This window comes from Amblyomma mixtum, chromosome 2 (genome assembly GCF_055824585.1).
Source record: "Amblyomma mixtum isolate Tamu chromosome 2, ASM5582458v1, whole genome shotgun sequence".
Taxonomy (NCBI): domain Eukaryota; kingdom Metazoa; phylum Arthropoda; class Arachnida; order Ixodida; family Ixodidae; genus Amblyomma; species Amblyomma mixtum.
In genome coordinates, this window is record NC_143013.1 from 146,353,356 (window position 1) to 146,371,749 (window position 18,394).

General features: G+C 45.7%; 1 protein-coding gene across 3 annotated transcripts in view; it reads left to right on the forward strand.

Moving 5' to 3' along the window:
• Window positions 1-18,394, forward strand: part of LOC149361179 (monocarboxylate transporter 12-like) — a 194,183-nt gene that overhangs the window by 53,796 nt on the left and 121,993 nt on the right. Inside the window, exon 1 of one of the 3 annotated variants that reach the window (XM_089572608.1) lies at window positions 8,466-8,658. The exons of 1 other annotated variant lie outside the window; for it this stretch is intronic. In XM_089572608.1, coding sequence (XP_089428734.1) covers window positions 8,614-8,658 — 45 coding nt within the window. In that variant the 5' untranslated portion in view covers window positions 8,466-8,613. Of the gene's footprint in view, window positions 1-8,465; window positions 8,659-18,394 lie in introns of those variants that run through there. One more of the 3 variants, XM_089572609.1, reaches the window with a different exon arrangement.

Consider the following 18,394-nt stretch of genomic DNA (forward strand, 5'->3'; position numbering starts at 1 on the left):
CCGCGGCCTCTACCTCCTACCCTGCCGACTCCCTTGTGTGGCTCTGGGTGCCTCCCACAACTTCCGGCCTTTCGCGGAAACTGCTGCATCGGTATCATGGTCCCTACCGGGTTCTCAAGCAAACATCTCCGGTCAATTATATTGTTGAGCCTGTTGCACCCGCTGCGGACTTGCGTCGCCGTGGCCGCGAAACCGTCCACGTCGACCGACTGAAGCCGTACTACGACCCCTCTGTTCTTCCTTCCCCTTAAGACGCCAGGATGGCTCCTTTTCACCCGGGGGAAACTGTAGTGTGCCAACTGTGACAGGTTCCGCTACCGCCATGCGCCGACACTGCGCTGCGCCTGACGACGACGAAGTTATGCGCCGACACTACGCTGCGCCTGACGACGACGAAGTTCCCCCGCTCTCTTCTCTCTTGGTGCTGGCTACGCCCGTCTACGCTGCCAGACCCTGCACAGCGGTTCGGTCTCTTGAGGACGCCTAATAAACGCACCCCTACAATATATATATATGTATGCATATATATATATATAGGGAAGCGAAATGAGGGGCTCGTTATATGAATGAGGGAAGCCAACAGCCAGAGAAACCAAGGGACACAGGGGATTTTTAATTAATTTATTTAATTTGTGGTGTTGATCAATTTAGAATATTACTGAATATGTTATCGCTTAAACCTAATTGATTAGAAAAGGAGAAGAAAAACAACCACACGCCGCCGGTGGGATCCCAACCCACGACCTCCCAATTACGCGTCCGGTGCTCTACCGCTGAGCTACGGCGACGGCTGTCTGATGTGCTGCTTTCGGGGGTATTTGTATTTACATGTGACCTAACCTTGAGAGTGTTCATCAGCGCCACCCACGTTATATTCTAAATTGATCAATACCACAAAATAAATAAATCAATTAAAAATCCCCTGTGTTCCTTGGTTTCAGTGGCTGTTGGCTTCTCTCATACTTATAACGAGCCCCTCCATCCCCTTTCGTTGTTTGCTTAATTGCTTAGCGAGGGCCTCGGTTCTGGCAGCCTTGACGCCATAGGAGGCATAACAGGGTTCTCACACAGCTTCCACCTTCGTCGTTCGATGACGTTCCATGTCACACCAGCGGTAACTCAGAACGTACTACGTCCGCCGCATATGAGCGTGGGTGGAGCTGATGAACACTCTCAAGGTTAGGTCACGTTTAAACACAAATACCCCCGAAAGCAGCAGATCAGACAGCCGTCGCCGTAGCTCAGCGGTAGAGCACCGGACGCGTAATTCGGAGGTCGTGGGTTCGGTTCCCACCGGCGGCATGTGGTTGTTTTTTCTTCTGCTTTTCTAATCAATTAGCTTTAAGCGATAACATATTCAGTAATATTCTAAATTGATCAACAGCACAAAATAAATAAATTAATTAAAAATCTCCTGCTCCTGTGTCTCTTGGTTTCTGTGGCTGTTGGCATCTCTCAAATATATATATATATATATATATATAGAGAGAGAGAGAGACAGAAAATAAATTTCTGGTGACTTTGTCTTATATTGATCAGTTAGGTGCCAAGCAATCTTTTTGATATATATATATATATATATATATATATATATATATATATATATATATATCGGTCTTCCGATCGAAACGTCGAGTCGAATACATATGTCTCCTTTAACGAAGCGTATCCTTCGCTATATATATATATATATATATATATATATATATATGTATATAGTAAGAACATACACCAACGTTTGAAACGCTTGAAACTATTTATCGACGCTTCGGCCGTGGAACGGCCTTGATCAGAATGTAAGACATTCTGACGAAGGCCGTTCTGCGGTCGAAACGTCAATAATTGCTTCAAGCGCTTCAAACATCGGTCTACGTTCTTACTACTACATACCGTGCCAAGATTTCTTTTTTTTTTGCTGAATTATATATATATATATATATACTGTTGTAATCTTTACTGTCATGGGCCTCTTTGCAGTTGCCTAAGCAGCTTCTAGAGCAGAAGACTGCCCACGCAGTTACCTTTTAGAAATATAAGCCGATTCAAAAATTTAACTTAGGAAAGTGCAGCACCTTCCGCGTATAACAACTAGGGGCGGTTCTTATCAACAAGAGCGGCGATGATTAAAGGTCAAGTGCATCGGTCGCCTGATGTTGGCGTTGCAGCCAGAGCATAAAAAGAAGCTAAATTTCGAAACAAAGGTGGGGACATGAACTGGCGCGCTTCAAAACGACTGGTGTTAGGTATTGAGGATTGCGACTGGCCTTTCGCCGGAGACGTGAGGTGAGGCTGCAGGGGCTGGAACGCGACTGCAGCGCCACTGAGCCGCCGGGAAAATCGTGGTTATATATAGCTGCATTCGAGGCACGTCAGTGGAAGCCACGAGTGCATTCTTACCCCCCCCCCCCCCACCCCCGCTCCCCCACCGCTTATCGCTTGGATTCACGGCCTGCACCGAAAGCCTCACCCTCCTTTGTTAACATTTGAATGGGACAGTGCTCGGGAAGGTACACATTCAAGCGTGTGTGCTGTTCACGAGTATAAGCGGCAGTGTCTCGAGGATTTCCGCAGCGCCGGTGACGCTAACAACGCAGTGCACACAAGCACTTCACTGCCACTCAGCGGCTCTCGTCTAACCCTCCAGCCACTTGAACACAGAGCCTAAGCGGGACTTTCCCACCTTCAGGGCACGCACTCCTCGAGTCGTCGAGTTTAGCGAAGTGAACGAACGCACCTTGCCGACAATAAAAGGCAAAACCCCTCCCAGTTTTTTTTTTCATGTTTCAAAGGTAGTTCATTTGTTTGTATGCGGCGGGTGCAGACTTCGATCGGCAATGACGCCACGTACCCCCACTTATGCGGTCGGTGCACGCTTTCTCGTGGACAGGTGTTCGGCTACTATGGGGTGAAATGTCTGGAAATTAGGCGTTCGTCCCCAACTTCTTCAGCCGGAAAATACTTTGTGCCATGGCGCTCTTTGACGAAACCTCCTTTCCGCCATAAAAATCTATCATCTTCATCATCAGTTCATTTGCGTGTAGGTGCAGGACGTGTCATATTCAGCGACATTGACAGAATCACATCGTTCCTATAGCTAATGCGGTGGCTCAGTGGCTATGGTGCTCGGCTACTGACCCGAAAGACGTGGGTTCGATCCAGGCCGCGGCGGCTGGAATTTCTTTGGAGGAGATATTCTAGAGGCCCATGTACTGTGCGATGTCAGTGCACGTTAAAGAACCCCAGGTGGTCGAAATTTCCGGAGCCCTCCACTACGGCGTCTCTCATAGCCTTAGTCGCTTTGGGACGTTGAACCCCATAAACCAAACCATCTATAGCTAATGCTCTTTATCGGACTGGTTCGTTTACGGATTCCGACGTGGTAACTAGCGCTAAAAAGACACGGACACAGAAAGAAGCGGCAGGACACACGTCAGACTTGCCGCTGATATTTTACTACAGGACGGAAATATTCACACTCGATCGGCTGACGCCACCTATCAGATGCAGTCGCGTTAAGCGGTGAAAATGAAAGACAACACCAAAATCACACCCCAAAGTGAATGACGTGATCAGTATTACACGCGAACATGAATAAACAAAAGAATAGAAGAATAAAAAAAACACCAATAACGATAAATAAGTCTGTGACATGAGGTAGGCAGGCGTCTAAAATTTGGGTGGTGGAAAAGATAAGTTAAAAACTGGTATAGAGCCGAAAGGCCACTTAATTATGATAGTAAACTGGAAAGATTCATTTTAGAGACACGTGTAAAAGGTAAAAGCAATGAAGTTGTTCAGTAACTAAACGTAGGCTGTGGCACAAGACGCAGCACCCACGTAGTAGGAACGAGAAGGAAGACTGCCCCTATAACACCATACTCTAAAATGGTAAAATGTAAACCGTCGTGGGGCCGAGGTGCAGCGGGTGGCTATCGCGTCGGTTGCGGCGCAACGAATGGTGCCGAAGATAAGGCTTTAATGATAAAAAAAATACCAGTAGCAATACAAAAAAGTCGTTATTGTAAATGGATTATGCGACCAGGCGTACAGAGACACTGAAAAATATTGCCGTCTTAAGCGGAGTAACTAAAAGTCAATAATGAATTTCTTTCCGAATAATAGGGACTTGCAGGCGGTGGTGATAAAGTTTCGTTCTTGGCCAGCGAAACCGAAGAATCATTGCGCCATCGGCATGTGGCGAGCGCTGTTCCATTAAGCGAATGGTTCTTTAGGGGGTGATAGACGCGGTGCTGCTCTAGACTTCGCATGGCATCAAGCGCACCAATACCACACTGCTGGCCAAGAGCAAGGAATCTCCAGACTGCGGTGCAACGTTTGCTGCCATAAGCACTACCTGCCAATCAACCACCATGCCCGCCACAGCCGGCTGGGGCAGTACTATATCCAGTTTTGACGCTAGAATAGCTTTCTATAGAAATGGCTAATACAAACAAGCGCTCATCACCAGGACATGACGCGGCGAAATACGAAGCTATCGTTCAGCAAGGCCGAAACTGGAATTGGAAACTTAGAATGGCAGTTTTCGTTCTGAAAACTGATTTGTAAAGAAGTGCGCATCTTTCAGGTCTATTGCCCTACTGAGGTGCATAGGGAGAGGAATTAAAAAGAATCCCCACAAAGGATAAAAACATAAAGGACACAGCAGCTCAGCTTTAAAGCCATGACGCTTTAGCGTCAATCGGCCCACTCAGAGCCTGAGGTACTCTTTACGTATCATTGTGCAGACACAGGTGCTATTCTTCCATTCGCCGTCAAAAATCGCATCACCTCCCTTTTGAGTACGCGCAGGCAGACAGGCCGAATTTCCAGGTTTCAACGACTTTATTCTCTCTGGCGCATGGCCCAGCAGCCGGCGCGAGCACGTGTCGCAAGTGCGGTACTTCGTCGATGATGGCGATAGCGCCGCTACAATCACAATGCGATGTCACTACAGATCCCTCACTCCTTTTCTGTCGCCTATCTTCTGCTTATGCGTGCCCCTCTGTGCGGTTATTCTTTGCATTCGTAGATCGTGGGGAGTCCTGACACCATTCTTGGCCCAGTACTGCAACGCTTAAGCTCTGTGCCACTGCCCCACCTGGTGGCAGTGGTGAAGTCACCGGTGGGGCTTGTGAGCCCCAGTCTGCTCTTTCCAAGCAACCTCTAGCGAGCAACCACAGTTGACCCTCCCACCTCCCGTGGTGGGTAGTTTGCTCATAATCCGATGGGCAGTTTTCAACCCATCGGTACGCCCTTACAAAATGGTCTATAGACAGTCTATAGACATCTTATTGATTTTATTGACTTCCTATAGATATTGATTTTTGTCTCAGAATAATCTGTAGACTGTCTATAGACAAAAGTCTACTAAAAGAGCATGGCCATAAACCTATCGATTGTCTATAGACTGTCTGTGGCATATGTATTGCCTACAGACTGCTATCTAGGATTTGTCTATAGACAGTCTATAGACTTTATAGGCAGAAGTCTATAGGCAGTCTCTATAGACTGTCGAAAGCATTTTTTGTAAGGGCGGACAGGTTGCGATGACGTCACGAAGCCATGCCACCTAGATGGCATGCGGGCCACCGGATGTTGCCCTCACGAGACCGACGACGCCGGATCTTCTCCAGAGCCTTAAGGCTGTCTTTGTAACATTACCCACTGAAAGTCGGAATGCGTACCGCAAAGAAGTAAATTGCTTAAATCAAATCCGGCTATAAGGAGTCGCGTTTGCCTCTGTATCATCAATGAAAGAGGGCCTCCTGTATGATATATGCCGGTTTCTTCAGTGAACGTTGTTCAATGCAACGGGTGCACAGAAGAAGCCAAAGTGCACTACCCTAGGTCGTGGCGGCATAACCCGGAACAAATGTTAACGCGAAAGCTTTAAACCGTTGAGCGCGCGTTAAGCAACTTGTGGACCACCTAGGTGGCGTCATTACAACCTGCCTATTGGATTGTGAGAAAACTGACCAACATGGCAGGTGGTATTTAAATTAATTACTGGTCAGGCGAGTTTTCTCGAGAAGAGCAACCCTGGGTCGCACAAGCCCCACCGGTGGCAGCATCTGCCATCGCAGGGCAGTGGCGCATAGCTTAACCGCTGCACCACTGCGCCAGGAATGGTATGAGGACTCCCACTGATCTATGAATGTTGAGAATGGCCAGTTGCGCATATAAGGGCATTCACCCAATAAAGCTGTCGCGTAATGCTTTTAAGGGGAACTCAAGTATCCCTTCGAATTTTGCTTTTGCCAAGATATGAAATGCCTGGCTGTTTCGTCTTCAAATGAAGCAGCGAAAATCTAGCATAAGCAGGATGACTGACATGCCCCAAGCTACAATACTACAATATTTTTTTTTTGTTATATAAATGCAATGTTATCAGAAGGCAACAAATCTTCATCGACGGCTCGCCTTATCAATGCCTTATCTCTTGTGGTCGATATGTGCAAATATTCTCCGGAAGACTTTAACGGATGACGTCTTCACCATTTACAGAGCTGTATGGGATCAAAGAAGCAGTTCTGCGTGCCTGGCGCCTCACTGCCTTTCGGCGGGTCATTTTTACTAATTCTAAGGCAGCTTTCTGTAAGCTTTGGATCATGCTGAGAGCAACAAATTCTTATCCGATCTCTCGTGATGTTGGATACCTGCATTCATGAGCATGCCCAGCGTCCATGGCCACGGAATGGTAATCCACGTAGCTCGGGCACACTGCGGCATTTCGGTCATCGAAAGATATATGAAGTGGCATGAAAATGACTGCAGTACTAGAATTACCGGAGTTTCTATAGAAGGCCTGACACGTCGGTAATTGCGCAGATATTTTTCAACTACCAAAGGGCCCTCTTGTAAATCTCGCCGGAGCATAATTGCTGATACTCGCATTCCCTTGATCCAGCACCTAAATCAAGCCCTTAAGCATCGACCACATCGTACCGCAGAACGTCTACCATCAGCTCTGTCCGAATACAGCCTTAACATCCAAATACTTATAGCTGTTCTCCTCACTTGCTTTTGAAATTCCCGGCTTACACAGATGGGAGAAAATATCATTTCAAAAGAGGAGCAGTTACCCAAATTTCCCCACACAATAAAGAGCCCGTTCGTCTGCTTCCTCTGACCTGTGCAGAAGCGCTGTGCATTCAGCTGTTTTTCGGTATCTCTCTCAAGGCACTGGATACTTAGACAAGCTGTATACGCTTTTATACTCTTTGGCGCCAACCCCATACTAATATCCAAGAAGACAAATTAAATGTTTTTCGCTTGTTCCTAATTGTCTTTCACACTTTTCTCCACTCCCTTTCCCTGCCCTTTAAACAGAGTAACATGTAGCGTGGTTAAACGTTTGATTTTGCTTTTTGAATGAAGAACTCTCAACCTGTCGTTGGTTCGACATGGCAATTAATAATCCAACTTCCGTACATTCTCCACACCATGCAACCCCTACCGCGCACTTCAGTGAGTACTGATACTACCGCACAAGACGCTGACACAACACGAAATGAACAGGACATGCGCAAAGGTGCAAATTTGCAACGTCTTATAGCGCAGTAACGTTGTTTCAATCGTAAGCCATAGCCAATTAGACCAACTTGCTGATTTCCGTGTCTTCAACTCACCTTTAGAGTAAAGTCTGGTTTTGTAATAGGACCCCGGCTATTATGGACGACACGAATGATAGAAAAGACATAAGGGGAGCAAACCTATTAAATGTACTTACGCCTCGTTATTATGGAAACTGGCTTTCAGGACAATGCACAAAGTGAAAATGCACAAACACCATCGGGGCCCATGTATTTTGTCGCGTTAATGTGGAGAGCGCTGAGAAGAAAACAAAAAGCATGGCTGCCCTCACAGACCTTTCTTTTCTTGTGTTTTGAGTGCAGAACACCAGCAAAAGTGAGCGCGAAAGTGCAAATTCCTGCGTGGTGGCCTTCGTTTGTATGGTTTCAAGCTCATGCACAGATGCATTTGCCGTATTATATGAATGGTTGTGAAGAGAACTCTCTCTGCTGCTTGTGCTATACGTTGAAAACCGCAGTCAGAAGCTTTCAGCCGGCTGAGTGAAAGTAGCGGTTAGTGAGAAATGTTAGCGGTTAGTGAGAAATGAAAAATCGTAATAGGAGATACGAAAGCCATCACGTGCCTGATGGACCACTAGGCGCTCCAAACTGCGTACATAATTTTAAGCCAATGGCTGCATGGATAACACGCATGGAGCTGTCAAGGTTTGTGTACGCCCCCCCCCCCTCCCCCTCTTCACTGCATAGCACTCTGCTCATAGGTACGTCAAGAATGTAAACGCGTTTACGTTCCAATTCGTACAGGGTTAGAGAATGATTTCGTGCTCGGGTATTTCCGCGAGACGAATGCGACCGTAATCAGCAAAGCTTTTGTCCTATCTTGTTTGGCATTTCTAAGCAGCAGCTATTCATCACTTATCGCCACTCGGTACTAAAGGGCGGCTGACATTCTGCCCCACGGATACACCTTAGCTCCTTTCAGCCTATTCCATTACAAGCAAGTCCATAGGCGGCCGTTTCCGCTCAGACATCAGGGCCTGCCACCCAATGCGACGAGAGGTTCTGTCCGAAGCCTAGGAAAATGCGCCGCCTCGTCTTTTACAAGCTCTTTTGGGCTCGCGGAACGGTCAGTGTAAATCTGTGTCTTTATTGTTTTTGAAGAAATTCCGGTGGCCATTATATTCAGTACCACGTTTCCTCACTTCCTGTGCAGAGCAGAAACTCGGGTTCAACAAAAGCAATGTGCCTAAATGTGTCAGAAGGATGTTTCTTCTCTAGATCAAAACTACGGGTACCAAATCTAGACTGCCTGTTTTAAATGTCTAACTTTCTTCCTGCGCACTTTCCTGCTTCTGTCGGAATGAAGCAGAATTTTAATTAATTTTACTCGGGGATTTTCGGTGATTTTTGCTGCGTCTGGTGACACTGTGCTTTTTTTTACATCTCCACATGTTGTGGTCTCCTGTCAAGCTGCCATAGTGACCCTTGCTTAATGGCACTGCTCATATACCGGGGAATGGCCCCACCGCGGTGGCTCAGTGGTTATGGCGCTCGGCTACTGGCCCGAAAGACGCGGGTTCGATCCCGGCCGCGCCGGCCGAATTTCGACGGAGGCGAAATTCTAGAGGCCCGTGTACTGTGCGATGTCAGTGCACGTTAAAGAACCCCCGGTGGTCGAAATTTCCGTAGCAATTCACTACAGCGTCCCTCATAGCCTGAATTGCTTTGGGACGTTAAACCTCAATAAACCAATAAACCAACCATACACCGGGGAATGACGCCACGATAAATGTGTTTGATTGTACGTTAAGAAGTAAGACCTGTTGGTTGGTTAATGGGGGTTTAACGTCCCAAAGCAACTCATGCTATGAGGGACGCCGTAGTGGAGGGCTCCGGAAATTTCGACCACCTGTGGTTCTTTAGCATGAACTGACATCGCACAGTAGATCGTGAATGGTCAAAAGTTGATACGCGTCGCATTTACGCGGTTTTTGGAAGGGCAAAGCGTTCGCACATTCATTGATTGTGATGTTAAGAACCCGACACGTGCTGGTACGACGAGTTTCGCCGATATATTTACTGAAAGCATCGGAAACCCGTATCCGTGCAATGTGAAGTGGCGTCATGTAGAGGTCAGCTAGCCACAAATGCTCTCTACCTAGTACGTCGCGCCATGAAAATCAGGGGCCACTGCGTTGTTATCATTTAAAAGGCACAAGTAAAAGGCATAGAACATGTGCCTGGAGTAGAATCCCGCTTGATTTATACGTTTACACCTAATCTAAAGGTTTATGAAGGAAGGAAGGACCGAAGGAACGACGGAAGGGAGGAAGGAATGAAAGGAAGGAAGGGAGGAAAGAAGGAAGGAGGGAAGGAAGGAAGGAAGGAAGGAAGGAAGGAAGCATGGAGGGAAGGAAAGAAGGAAGGAAGGATCGAAGGAAGGACGGAAGGAAGGAATGAAGGAAGGAAGGAAAGAAGGAAGGAAGGAGGGAAGGAAGGAAGGAGGGAATGAAAGAAAAGGAAGGAAGGAAGGAGGGAAAGAAGGAAAGAAGGAAGGAAGGAATGAAAGAAGGAAGGAAGGAAGCATGGAGGGAAGGAAAGAAGGAAGGAAGGAAGGATTGAAGGAAGGACGGAAGGAAGGAAGGAATGAAAGGAAGGAAGGAAGGAGGGAATGAAATAAGGAAGGAAGGAAGGAAGGAAAGAAGGAAGGAAGGACGAAGGAAGGAAGGAAAGAAGGAAGGAATGAAGGAAGGAGGGAAGGAAGGAAGGAATAAATGAAGGAAAGAGGGAAGGAAGGAAGGAGGGAAGGAAGGAGGGAAGGAAGGAAGGAAGTAAAGAAGGAAGGAAGGACGGAAGGAAGGAATGAAAGGAAGGAAAGAATGAAGGAAGGAAAGAAGGAAGGAAAGAAGGAAGGAAAGAAGGAAGGAAAGAAGGAAGGAAGGAGGGAAGCAAGGAAGGAGGGAATTAAAGAAGGAAGGAAGCATGGAGGGAAGGAAAGAAGGAAGGAAGGAAGGATCGAAGGAAGGACGGAAGGAAGGAAGGAAGGAATGAAAGGAAGGAAGGACTGAAGGGAAGGAAGGAATGAATGAAGGAAGGAAGGAATGAATGAAGGAAGGAAGGAAGGAAGGAAGGAAAGAAGGAAGGAAGGAAGGAAGGAGGGAAGGAAGCAAGGAGGGAAGGAAGGAAGGAAGGAAGGAAGGAAGGAAGGAAGGAAGGAAGGAAAGAAGGAAGGAAGGAAGGAAGGAAGACAAAACTTTATTGTACTCTAGTGCAGCTTTAGGGGATCTTTAGAGGCGTTCTCTCCTGGGTTGTATCCCCAGGAGTCTTTTCAGGGGGTTTGTATTCTGGGGAGCATGTCTATGTTTTGGCAGGCACATGTGATGTGATATAGAGCGGGTTCTTCGCAGCACCAGGGACATATGTTCGCGTGTATCCTAGGGATGATTTTGTTTACTATATGTTGATTTGGGTAAGAGCCGCCTGCCTGTAATTGTCTTCAAGCGACAGCTTCCTCTCTGTTGAGAGATTTGCGGGGATATCGCATTCTTCTGCCCCTATGGTTTTCTAGTATGACCGAGTATTCCTTGGACGCCTAAGCGAGTCTCCTGGTTTCCTCTTGGCGTCTTGGTTCCCTGCCACCCCCATATGTTCCGATAACCGCAATTTTGTGTGTGCTCTTGTCGTTTTCTTCTTCGTGGTTTTTAATTCTATCGATCGCTAAGAGGTAGACATAAAAAAAAATCTTGTACATTTCCAGAAATCTTATAGTTTTGTAAAAGAGATCCTCTCACAAAGCTAGAACAAAAGAAAAAACGAAATACAGCGGTCTCCATCAGTGGCCTATTTCACAAGTGAACTGCACGCGCCGACACCCGTTTTGGGGGGCGGATCCCAGAGGTTACGCGACAACGCCATTCACTTCAGAACGGTGGCGACCCGTCCTTTTCGGACGGGACTTGACGACAGTGAATCTACCAGAAGGAAGATTTTCAAATAACTTTGTCGGCTATAAAGGATTCATTTGCTGTCGGATGGATGTAGACATACCAGAAAGTGCCGGAGATTCAGCTTACACTGAGTACAACAATCGGACAAAGTCACCTTCAGCGTCCCTTTAAAGCACCGTAGACACCAAAACTTGTTAGCTATTTTCTTCTGGTTTATGCCGCTCAAGACGTTAATTTACATGGATCTCCGAGCTGTATTAGCCCACGAAGGTTAAATAATTTATAGCAGCGTTTTCCTGTCAAGCGGTCACGGTTTGCGTTTGAAGAGCCAGATTGCTGCTCTTCCCTCAGGATTGGTTATAGCTCACATGAAACATCAGTAAACTGCGACAAAATTTCCGCTTTCTCGTTTTTGTGTACTACAATGTTTGAGCCGCCTTTCAAGGTCTGAGATGATGCCTAATGAAGGAGCAGTGATACTGCAGTTTTGTCTATCTCATATGACCTGTATGAACATCGATGTCCCAGCCATCACTTCGTTGTTGATACCGAAAGAGTACGAACAAAAAATTCAATTACGAATGTTTTGCCAATCACAGGCGAATACCCCGTAGCTATCCATGAATACTAATGTCTTACACATCGCCGCAAAGAATAAAATACGCATGTAGAAATTCTGTCTCTGCGCCACATTATGTGTCGCGCGTTTGCCTTGACGCGTCGGCAAGGAAGGGAGATTCACATGAGCATTTATGCGTATACTTGGGGGTTTGTTACTAGTGACAACCAGAATAAAGTTTTGTTTCCCTAGCCGGTGCCATCCATTATTTCCTTAGCGTGCGGTACTGTAGCTCTACCGCACTACTGGTTGGAAAGCGAAAGAAAAAATACAGATAAGTTTTCTAAAAGTTAGTCTTCCCTAGCCAACCGTATAGGCGTAGCGCTGTCTAAATAAACTTTTTGTTTCTTGGCAGGTCACGAGATAGCTAAAATGCAGGTCTCAATCCCAAAAGAAAATATTGCTTTCAGTGAAGGAAAGGCATACAAACGGTGTCACTGCTTTGTGGACACGTCAACCCTCTATGAGTGAAGGGATGTAGGAAGGATTGAAAGTAGGAAGAGAGAAAGAAGCGTCTTAGTGCAGTCTGGCGGTGATAATAGTTTTCGTCCAAGCCATCGCCATTCTCTGGGTAAGTAGAAATATATGTGATTTTTGGAGAAGACGGAGCGTACGTTTTCTCCACACAAAACTCCCCTGGAGGCTGCTGCCGCTGAGGCCCTCATGATTTGGTGTCTCGGGTCGTCGAGGTCCGAGCTGTACAGCACCTTATATCAATGACATGTGTCGTATATGGTATTTTCGGTATTCTTTGTTTTTTTGGTGGGCTCCCTAAAAATATCGAACAGCTATGGCCATCATATTTTGCATTTTTCCTCTGTCGAAACGCTACCACCGCGGCCAGGAATTCTTTCCGCGTCCTAAGGCCTGCAGCCGAATGATCTACAAGCCACCACAGCGTATATACCGGGTGTTTTTTTTAGAAGGTACAAAATTAAAAAAAAAAGGTAAACTGCTTTAGATTCATTTCAGCACTGGGGCTGTACTGGCGGCTGCGGCGGGCGCCAGGCAAGAGGAAAACTGCTTTAATGATGGTTTGGTTTGGTTTATTAGGGTTTAACGTCCCAAAGCAACTGAGGCTATGAGGGACGCTGTAGTGAAGGGCTCCGGAAATTTCGACCACCTGGGGTTAGTTCGCTGATTAACTAAATAATATTTAGTTAATCAGCGAACTAACCCCAGGTGGTCGAAATTTCCGGAAGTTTATTAACATATTATGTTAATAAACTTTTATAATTTTTATTTTTGAGGGGTATGTTGTATTCGAAGAATTGGAGATCGTCCTCCAAAACAGTCCAATCGTGAAAAAACAATTTTAATTAAAAATTTTTCACGCACTTTACAAGGCGCGAAAAAGTCACCCTGGTAGGCATCTTCACACCGTAACTCAGCGGCGGTGAGCGCCTCTGATGTAGTTCGCTCCGCCCTGCGCTTTACGTCACACGGCTGATGTCACCTGAAGCCCGGACAGGCGGCCTGCGCTATCGCTGCTTGTCTCGCTTCGCTCCGCGGCCTCACGGAATGCCGCGTTTGAACAAAAACGCACTGACACAAAGCGCAGGGCTCAGCGAACTACGTCACAGGCGCTCACAGACGCTGTGTTACAGTGTGAAGCTGCCTACCAGGGTGACTTTTCTGGCCTCGTAACGCGCGCAAAAAATTTTTTCATTCAATTTTTTTTTCTTGGGTGGACTGTTTGGAAGACGATCTCCAATTCTGCTAAGACAGCATATCCCCTAAAATAAAAATTATAAAAGTTAATTAACGTATTCAGTTAATCACAGAACTAATTAAAGTAGTTTGCCTCGTACCTGGCGTTCGCCGTAGCCCTCAGTATAGACCAAGGGTTAAAAGAAATCTAAAGGAATATACCTTTCTTTAAAAATTTTGGACCTTCTAAAGAAACACCCGGTACTTAGAAGAAAGGGGACGGGCCTACCGCGTGCACACGGGAGAGTGGGCAAAATAATAACTCTCCTCTTCTTTTTTTTGGTATTTATTAACGACCTTCCTTGCAACATATCATCGTCAATTCGCCTATTCGCAGACGACTGCATTCTGTATCGACGCATATCATCAAACAACGATCAAGTCCTCCTCCAAAATGACCTCAACGAAATAACCAACTGGTGCACCCGGTGGCTGATGACATTAAACGTTTCAAAATGCAAGTACATGACAGTATCACGTAAACGCAATAGCTTAAATTACCAGTATTCTTTAAGGTCAATCCCCCTAACACAAGTCGACTCCTACCGGTACTTAGGAATAACAATCACTAGCAAACTTTCATGGTCCGAGCACATCTTAAACATAGTAGCTGAAAGTTCAAAATCGCTCAACAGACTGAGAAGATACTTAGCCGTGTCCCCTCCATTCATCCGCAAACTCGCTTATGAAACATTCATTCGTACTAAACTAGAATATGCCTCACCCATTTGGAACCCGCACCAGTCATACCTAATTGAAGCATTAGAATCAGTACAAAGTCGTGCAGCCCGTGCCCAAAGTCGTGCGCTGTTTACAGAAGCTTTGTTCTGAAACAGCAGGAGATAAGAGTTAATGAATAATTCCTGAGTAATCCTGAGTAATTCCTGAGTAATGAATAATTCCTGGGCCCAGACGAAGACAAGTCCTCTTGTCGAAACGTTGACTCAAGCAACCTGAGGTTTTCCCCTCCCTGGTTCATTTTGTGATCGCCACGGACCATCTACCACACCCTCTCTCTACCATGAATTCCTGAGTAACGTGCGATTCGCTGATGATATAGCCTTGCAAAGTAACTCAAGGTCCGAAATGCCAAGCATGATCATTTACCTAGGCATGCAAGGCTGTACGCGTGTCTAAAAATTAATATGAAGAAAGTTGAAGCAATGTTCAACAGTCTCACAAGGTAACTGCAGTTTATGATGGGCTACGAGGTGCTGGAAATGGCTAAGGAATATGTCTCTTAAGGCAGGTAGCGACTGCAGATCCTGACCAGGAGAGCGAAATACCTAAGAGAATAAGATTGTGGCGGAACTCACTCTGCCGATACTGTCAGATCACGAATGGCACTTTACCGATATCCCTCAAGAGGAGAGTATATAAAAGCTGTATCCTACCGGTACTCACCTAAGGGGCAGAAACTTGGACGTTAACGAAAAGGGCTCAACTTAAGAACAACGCGTCAGGGTATGAAAAGGAAAATGATAGGTGTAACGTTGAGAGACAGAAAGAGGGCAGATTGAGTCTGGGATCAAGCATGGGTTAATGACATCCTAGTCGAAATCAAAAAGAAGAAATCGGCACAGGCGGGGCATGCAATGTGAAGGTCAGATAAGCGATAGTCGTTAATGGTTACGAACTGAATTCCAAGAAAAGGCAAGTGTTGAAGGGGGCTGCAGAAAGTTAGGCGAGCGGAAGACTGCTGAGACAAGATGGCCTCAGCTGCTACAGGATAGGGTTAATTGGAGATAAAAGGGTGGTTAAGGATTTGTCTTGCAAATGGCGCAGTAAAACCGATGACAACGATGAATCAAAGAGACAGCGAAAACATAGAGTCTGGGTATACACTGCGAATCTTGGGTCCCTTGTTCCCCGCTTACTGTGCTGTTCTAGATTATTAGCCATTCTTACTGTCTCCTATTTGACTAATCATCTAATGTACTCCCCATTAATTCTAGTGATTCTGAAAGCTTTCCGGTGTTCGGTGTAAATATGCATTTGCATAAATAACAAAGAACACTATTTGCGCGCTAGCTTAACACATCTCAAAGCCCCTTCATTTAAAAAACAAAACAAAAGAGGTTCGTAAATTGTGTTTTTGCTATCAAATAATGCTGGCCTGTGACATCACTGGTCTAGCTGCCGCGGCTATAAAAAACAGCCGCCCTCTATGTTAATTTTTCTTCTTGCGCTGACTCGTACGTGTGCTACCGATGTGAAGATACTTTACTGGTATTTGATGTGAAACGTTTGACGGCAGCCCATCTGGTCGGTCTGGTATATGTCAAAGTTTAAATAAACGGCACCGGCAAAAAAGATGAAATTATGTTTCGGCTCTCACACCTGATTGCTTGTTCACAATTTTGCTGGTGGTTATGGGTTGGCTGTATGCGTAGCGATTATATTCGGGATCAAAAGTTTGAGGGATGGATTGTGAACACGATTCCCATTTGGGAGCTTTACCGTCATTTAATTCATGTTTCGGTGGACCATGTTTATTGTTTATTCAGCGTTGCCGTAGCATGGTGAAACTGTTGCGGATAATTTATTTGCCAGCCGGAATTAATTTATAGCGCAATAGCGTGATACATCGTTCATCTTGTCTGCCAACCCATTCTTTCACGCGAATGCTATTCGAAGGCTAAATTGAAGGATATGTTTTCTTCTGGTTGTTGATTTATATTAAACAATGGCATGCAGCTGGAACCAGAGGACAGGAAGTACACACGATAAAACAGGAGTATTTCTGTACTCCAGAATTAGGTGTATTTTGAAAGATACTTTGTGCAGGAAAATAAACCTCCTTATATAGATTATTTTTACAAAGCCGTATCTTTCATCGCGTTTTGGAATAATACGAATTAGCGAGGTTGTTTGCGGGGCTAGTTGGTACAACAAACCTTATGCAGAAACAGCAGGTAAAGAGTAGGGACAAGAGAACAGGACGGAACAAGCGCTTTTCGCGTCCTGTTCTCTTGTCCTTCGCCTTCACCCGTGCTTTAAAAATACAATATCTTTAAAGTAACATGAGCAGTAAACTCTATAAAGCTGGCCGATTCGCTAACAAGGTGCTTTTCTTCATTAAAACCAGATTTGATCGCCTACAATACCTTTTTAAAGCACTCTTTTCGTCACTCACAACCTCCCACTTCTCGAGGTGGCCGATGCATGGAAATTATTTCGCTGTCCACGCACAAACTAATGCCGGTGTCGAGCTCCTTTTAGTGCACAAAAATTCACTGAGGCCATCTCAAGTCACTTTATTGCGTACATTTTTGTGACAGACAGGTTGGCGGTTTTGTGCGCGTGTTTTCAATCGCTGCCACCTAGATCAGAGCGTAACAGCTCTACGTTAAGTCTCTGGTAAAAGTACGACTTATTGGGGAATTTAGAACATGACGGGCAGTCGCATGGCACCCAGCAATCAATGCCAAAATTTGTGAACATCCTCTAACAGTGTTACAGGCAGTGCAGCCCATATGTCGCTTCTGCCTTCTGTTCTCGGTCCCGGCAACAACTAATTTTTTAGAGGGCAGGAATTCAAGCAAAGAAACCCACAAAAACAAAAATTACAGGATTGCACCTGCTACAGAGCGGAAATGCGAAAATCTTTCCCTTTACTCGCACCCATGACTGTTGCCGAGCTCGAACCCTCGACTTTTGCGGCACTCGAACCCACGGCCTTTTTTAAGAGCATTAGCTCTTTTGATCGCGTTTCGACCTCCGAATCATGTTGATTCCACGGATAGGATCCAAGACGGCGGCCTCCCTTGCAACGACGTTGTATCCCAGTGGTGGTAATGGTAACAGAGGTGGTTACATAGTGCAATATAATAATAACAGGAGGTACTATGATGCTCGAGCACCACAATTGGAAACTAGACTATCTCTATCCGGTATACACATCCCTGTCTGGCAGGCGTCAAAGTCGGGCCATTTAGTGATAACATTCGTGTAAAATCCCTGGATGGTGTTATACGATTCAACGTTTCGTACACTATAAACTTACTGGTTAAAGTAGAGCCTAGCTCGCGGCAGGAATTCAAATCGGTGACCTATGTTCCCTCAATCCTACGTGTTTTCGAATCTTGATTTGAACATTGGTCTCAACCGTTTATCGCAGTGTGTTCTGGGTGGTGGCATACGATTTCGCGTTTCGTGCAGCATTCGAGTTTGAGACTAGCTCGCGGCAGGGATTCGAACCAGCTACTCATGTTACGCGTGTTAATGGTAGATACTCGATCACTGCTGCAGCGTCGGCTCATTTTTTGCTATCGCTATCATCATGACTACTTTATCACCACTAACATCATCATCATCATCGCTACAACCGACTGTCACTATCGCTATCATTGTCAACACAATCATCATCATCATCACGATACCAACTACCACTACCGCTAAATATCATCCCTATATCTATCTCTAGCACTATAACTATCAGTAGCTATCAATATCACTACGGCTACCATCACTATCCATCTATAGCACTATCACTATCGGCAGCTATAACTGTCACTATCACTACCATCACTACCACTATCTATCTCCAGCACTAACTCTCATTATCAGTAGCTCTCATTATCACT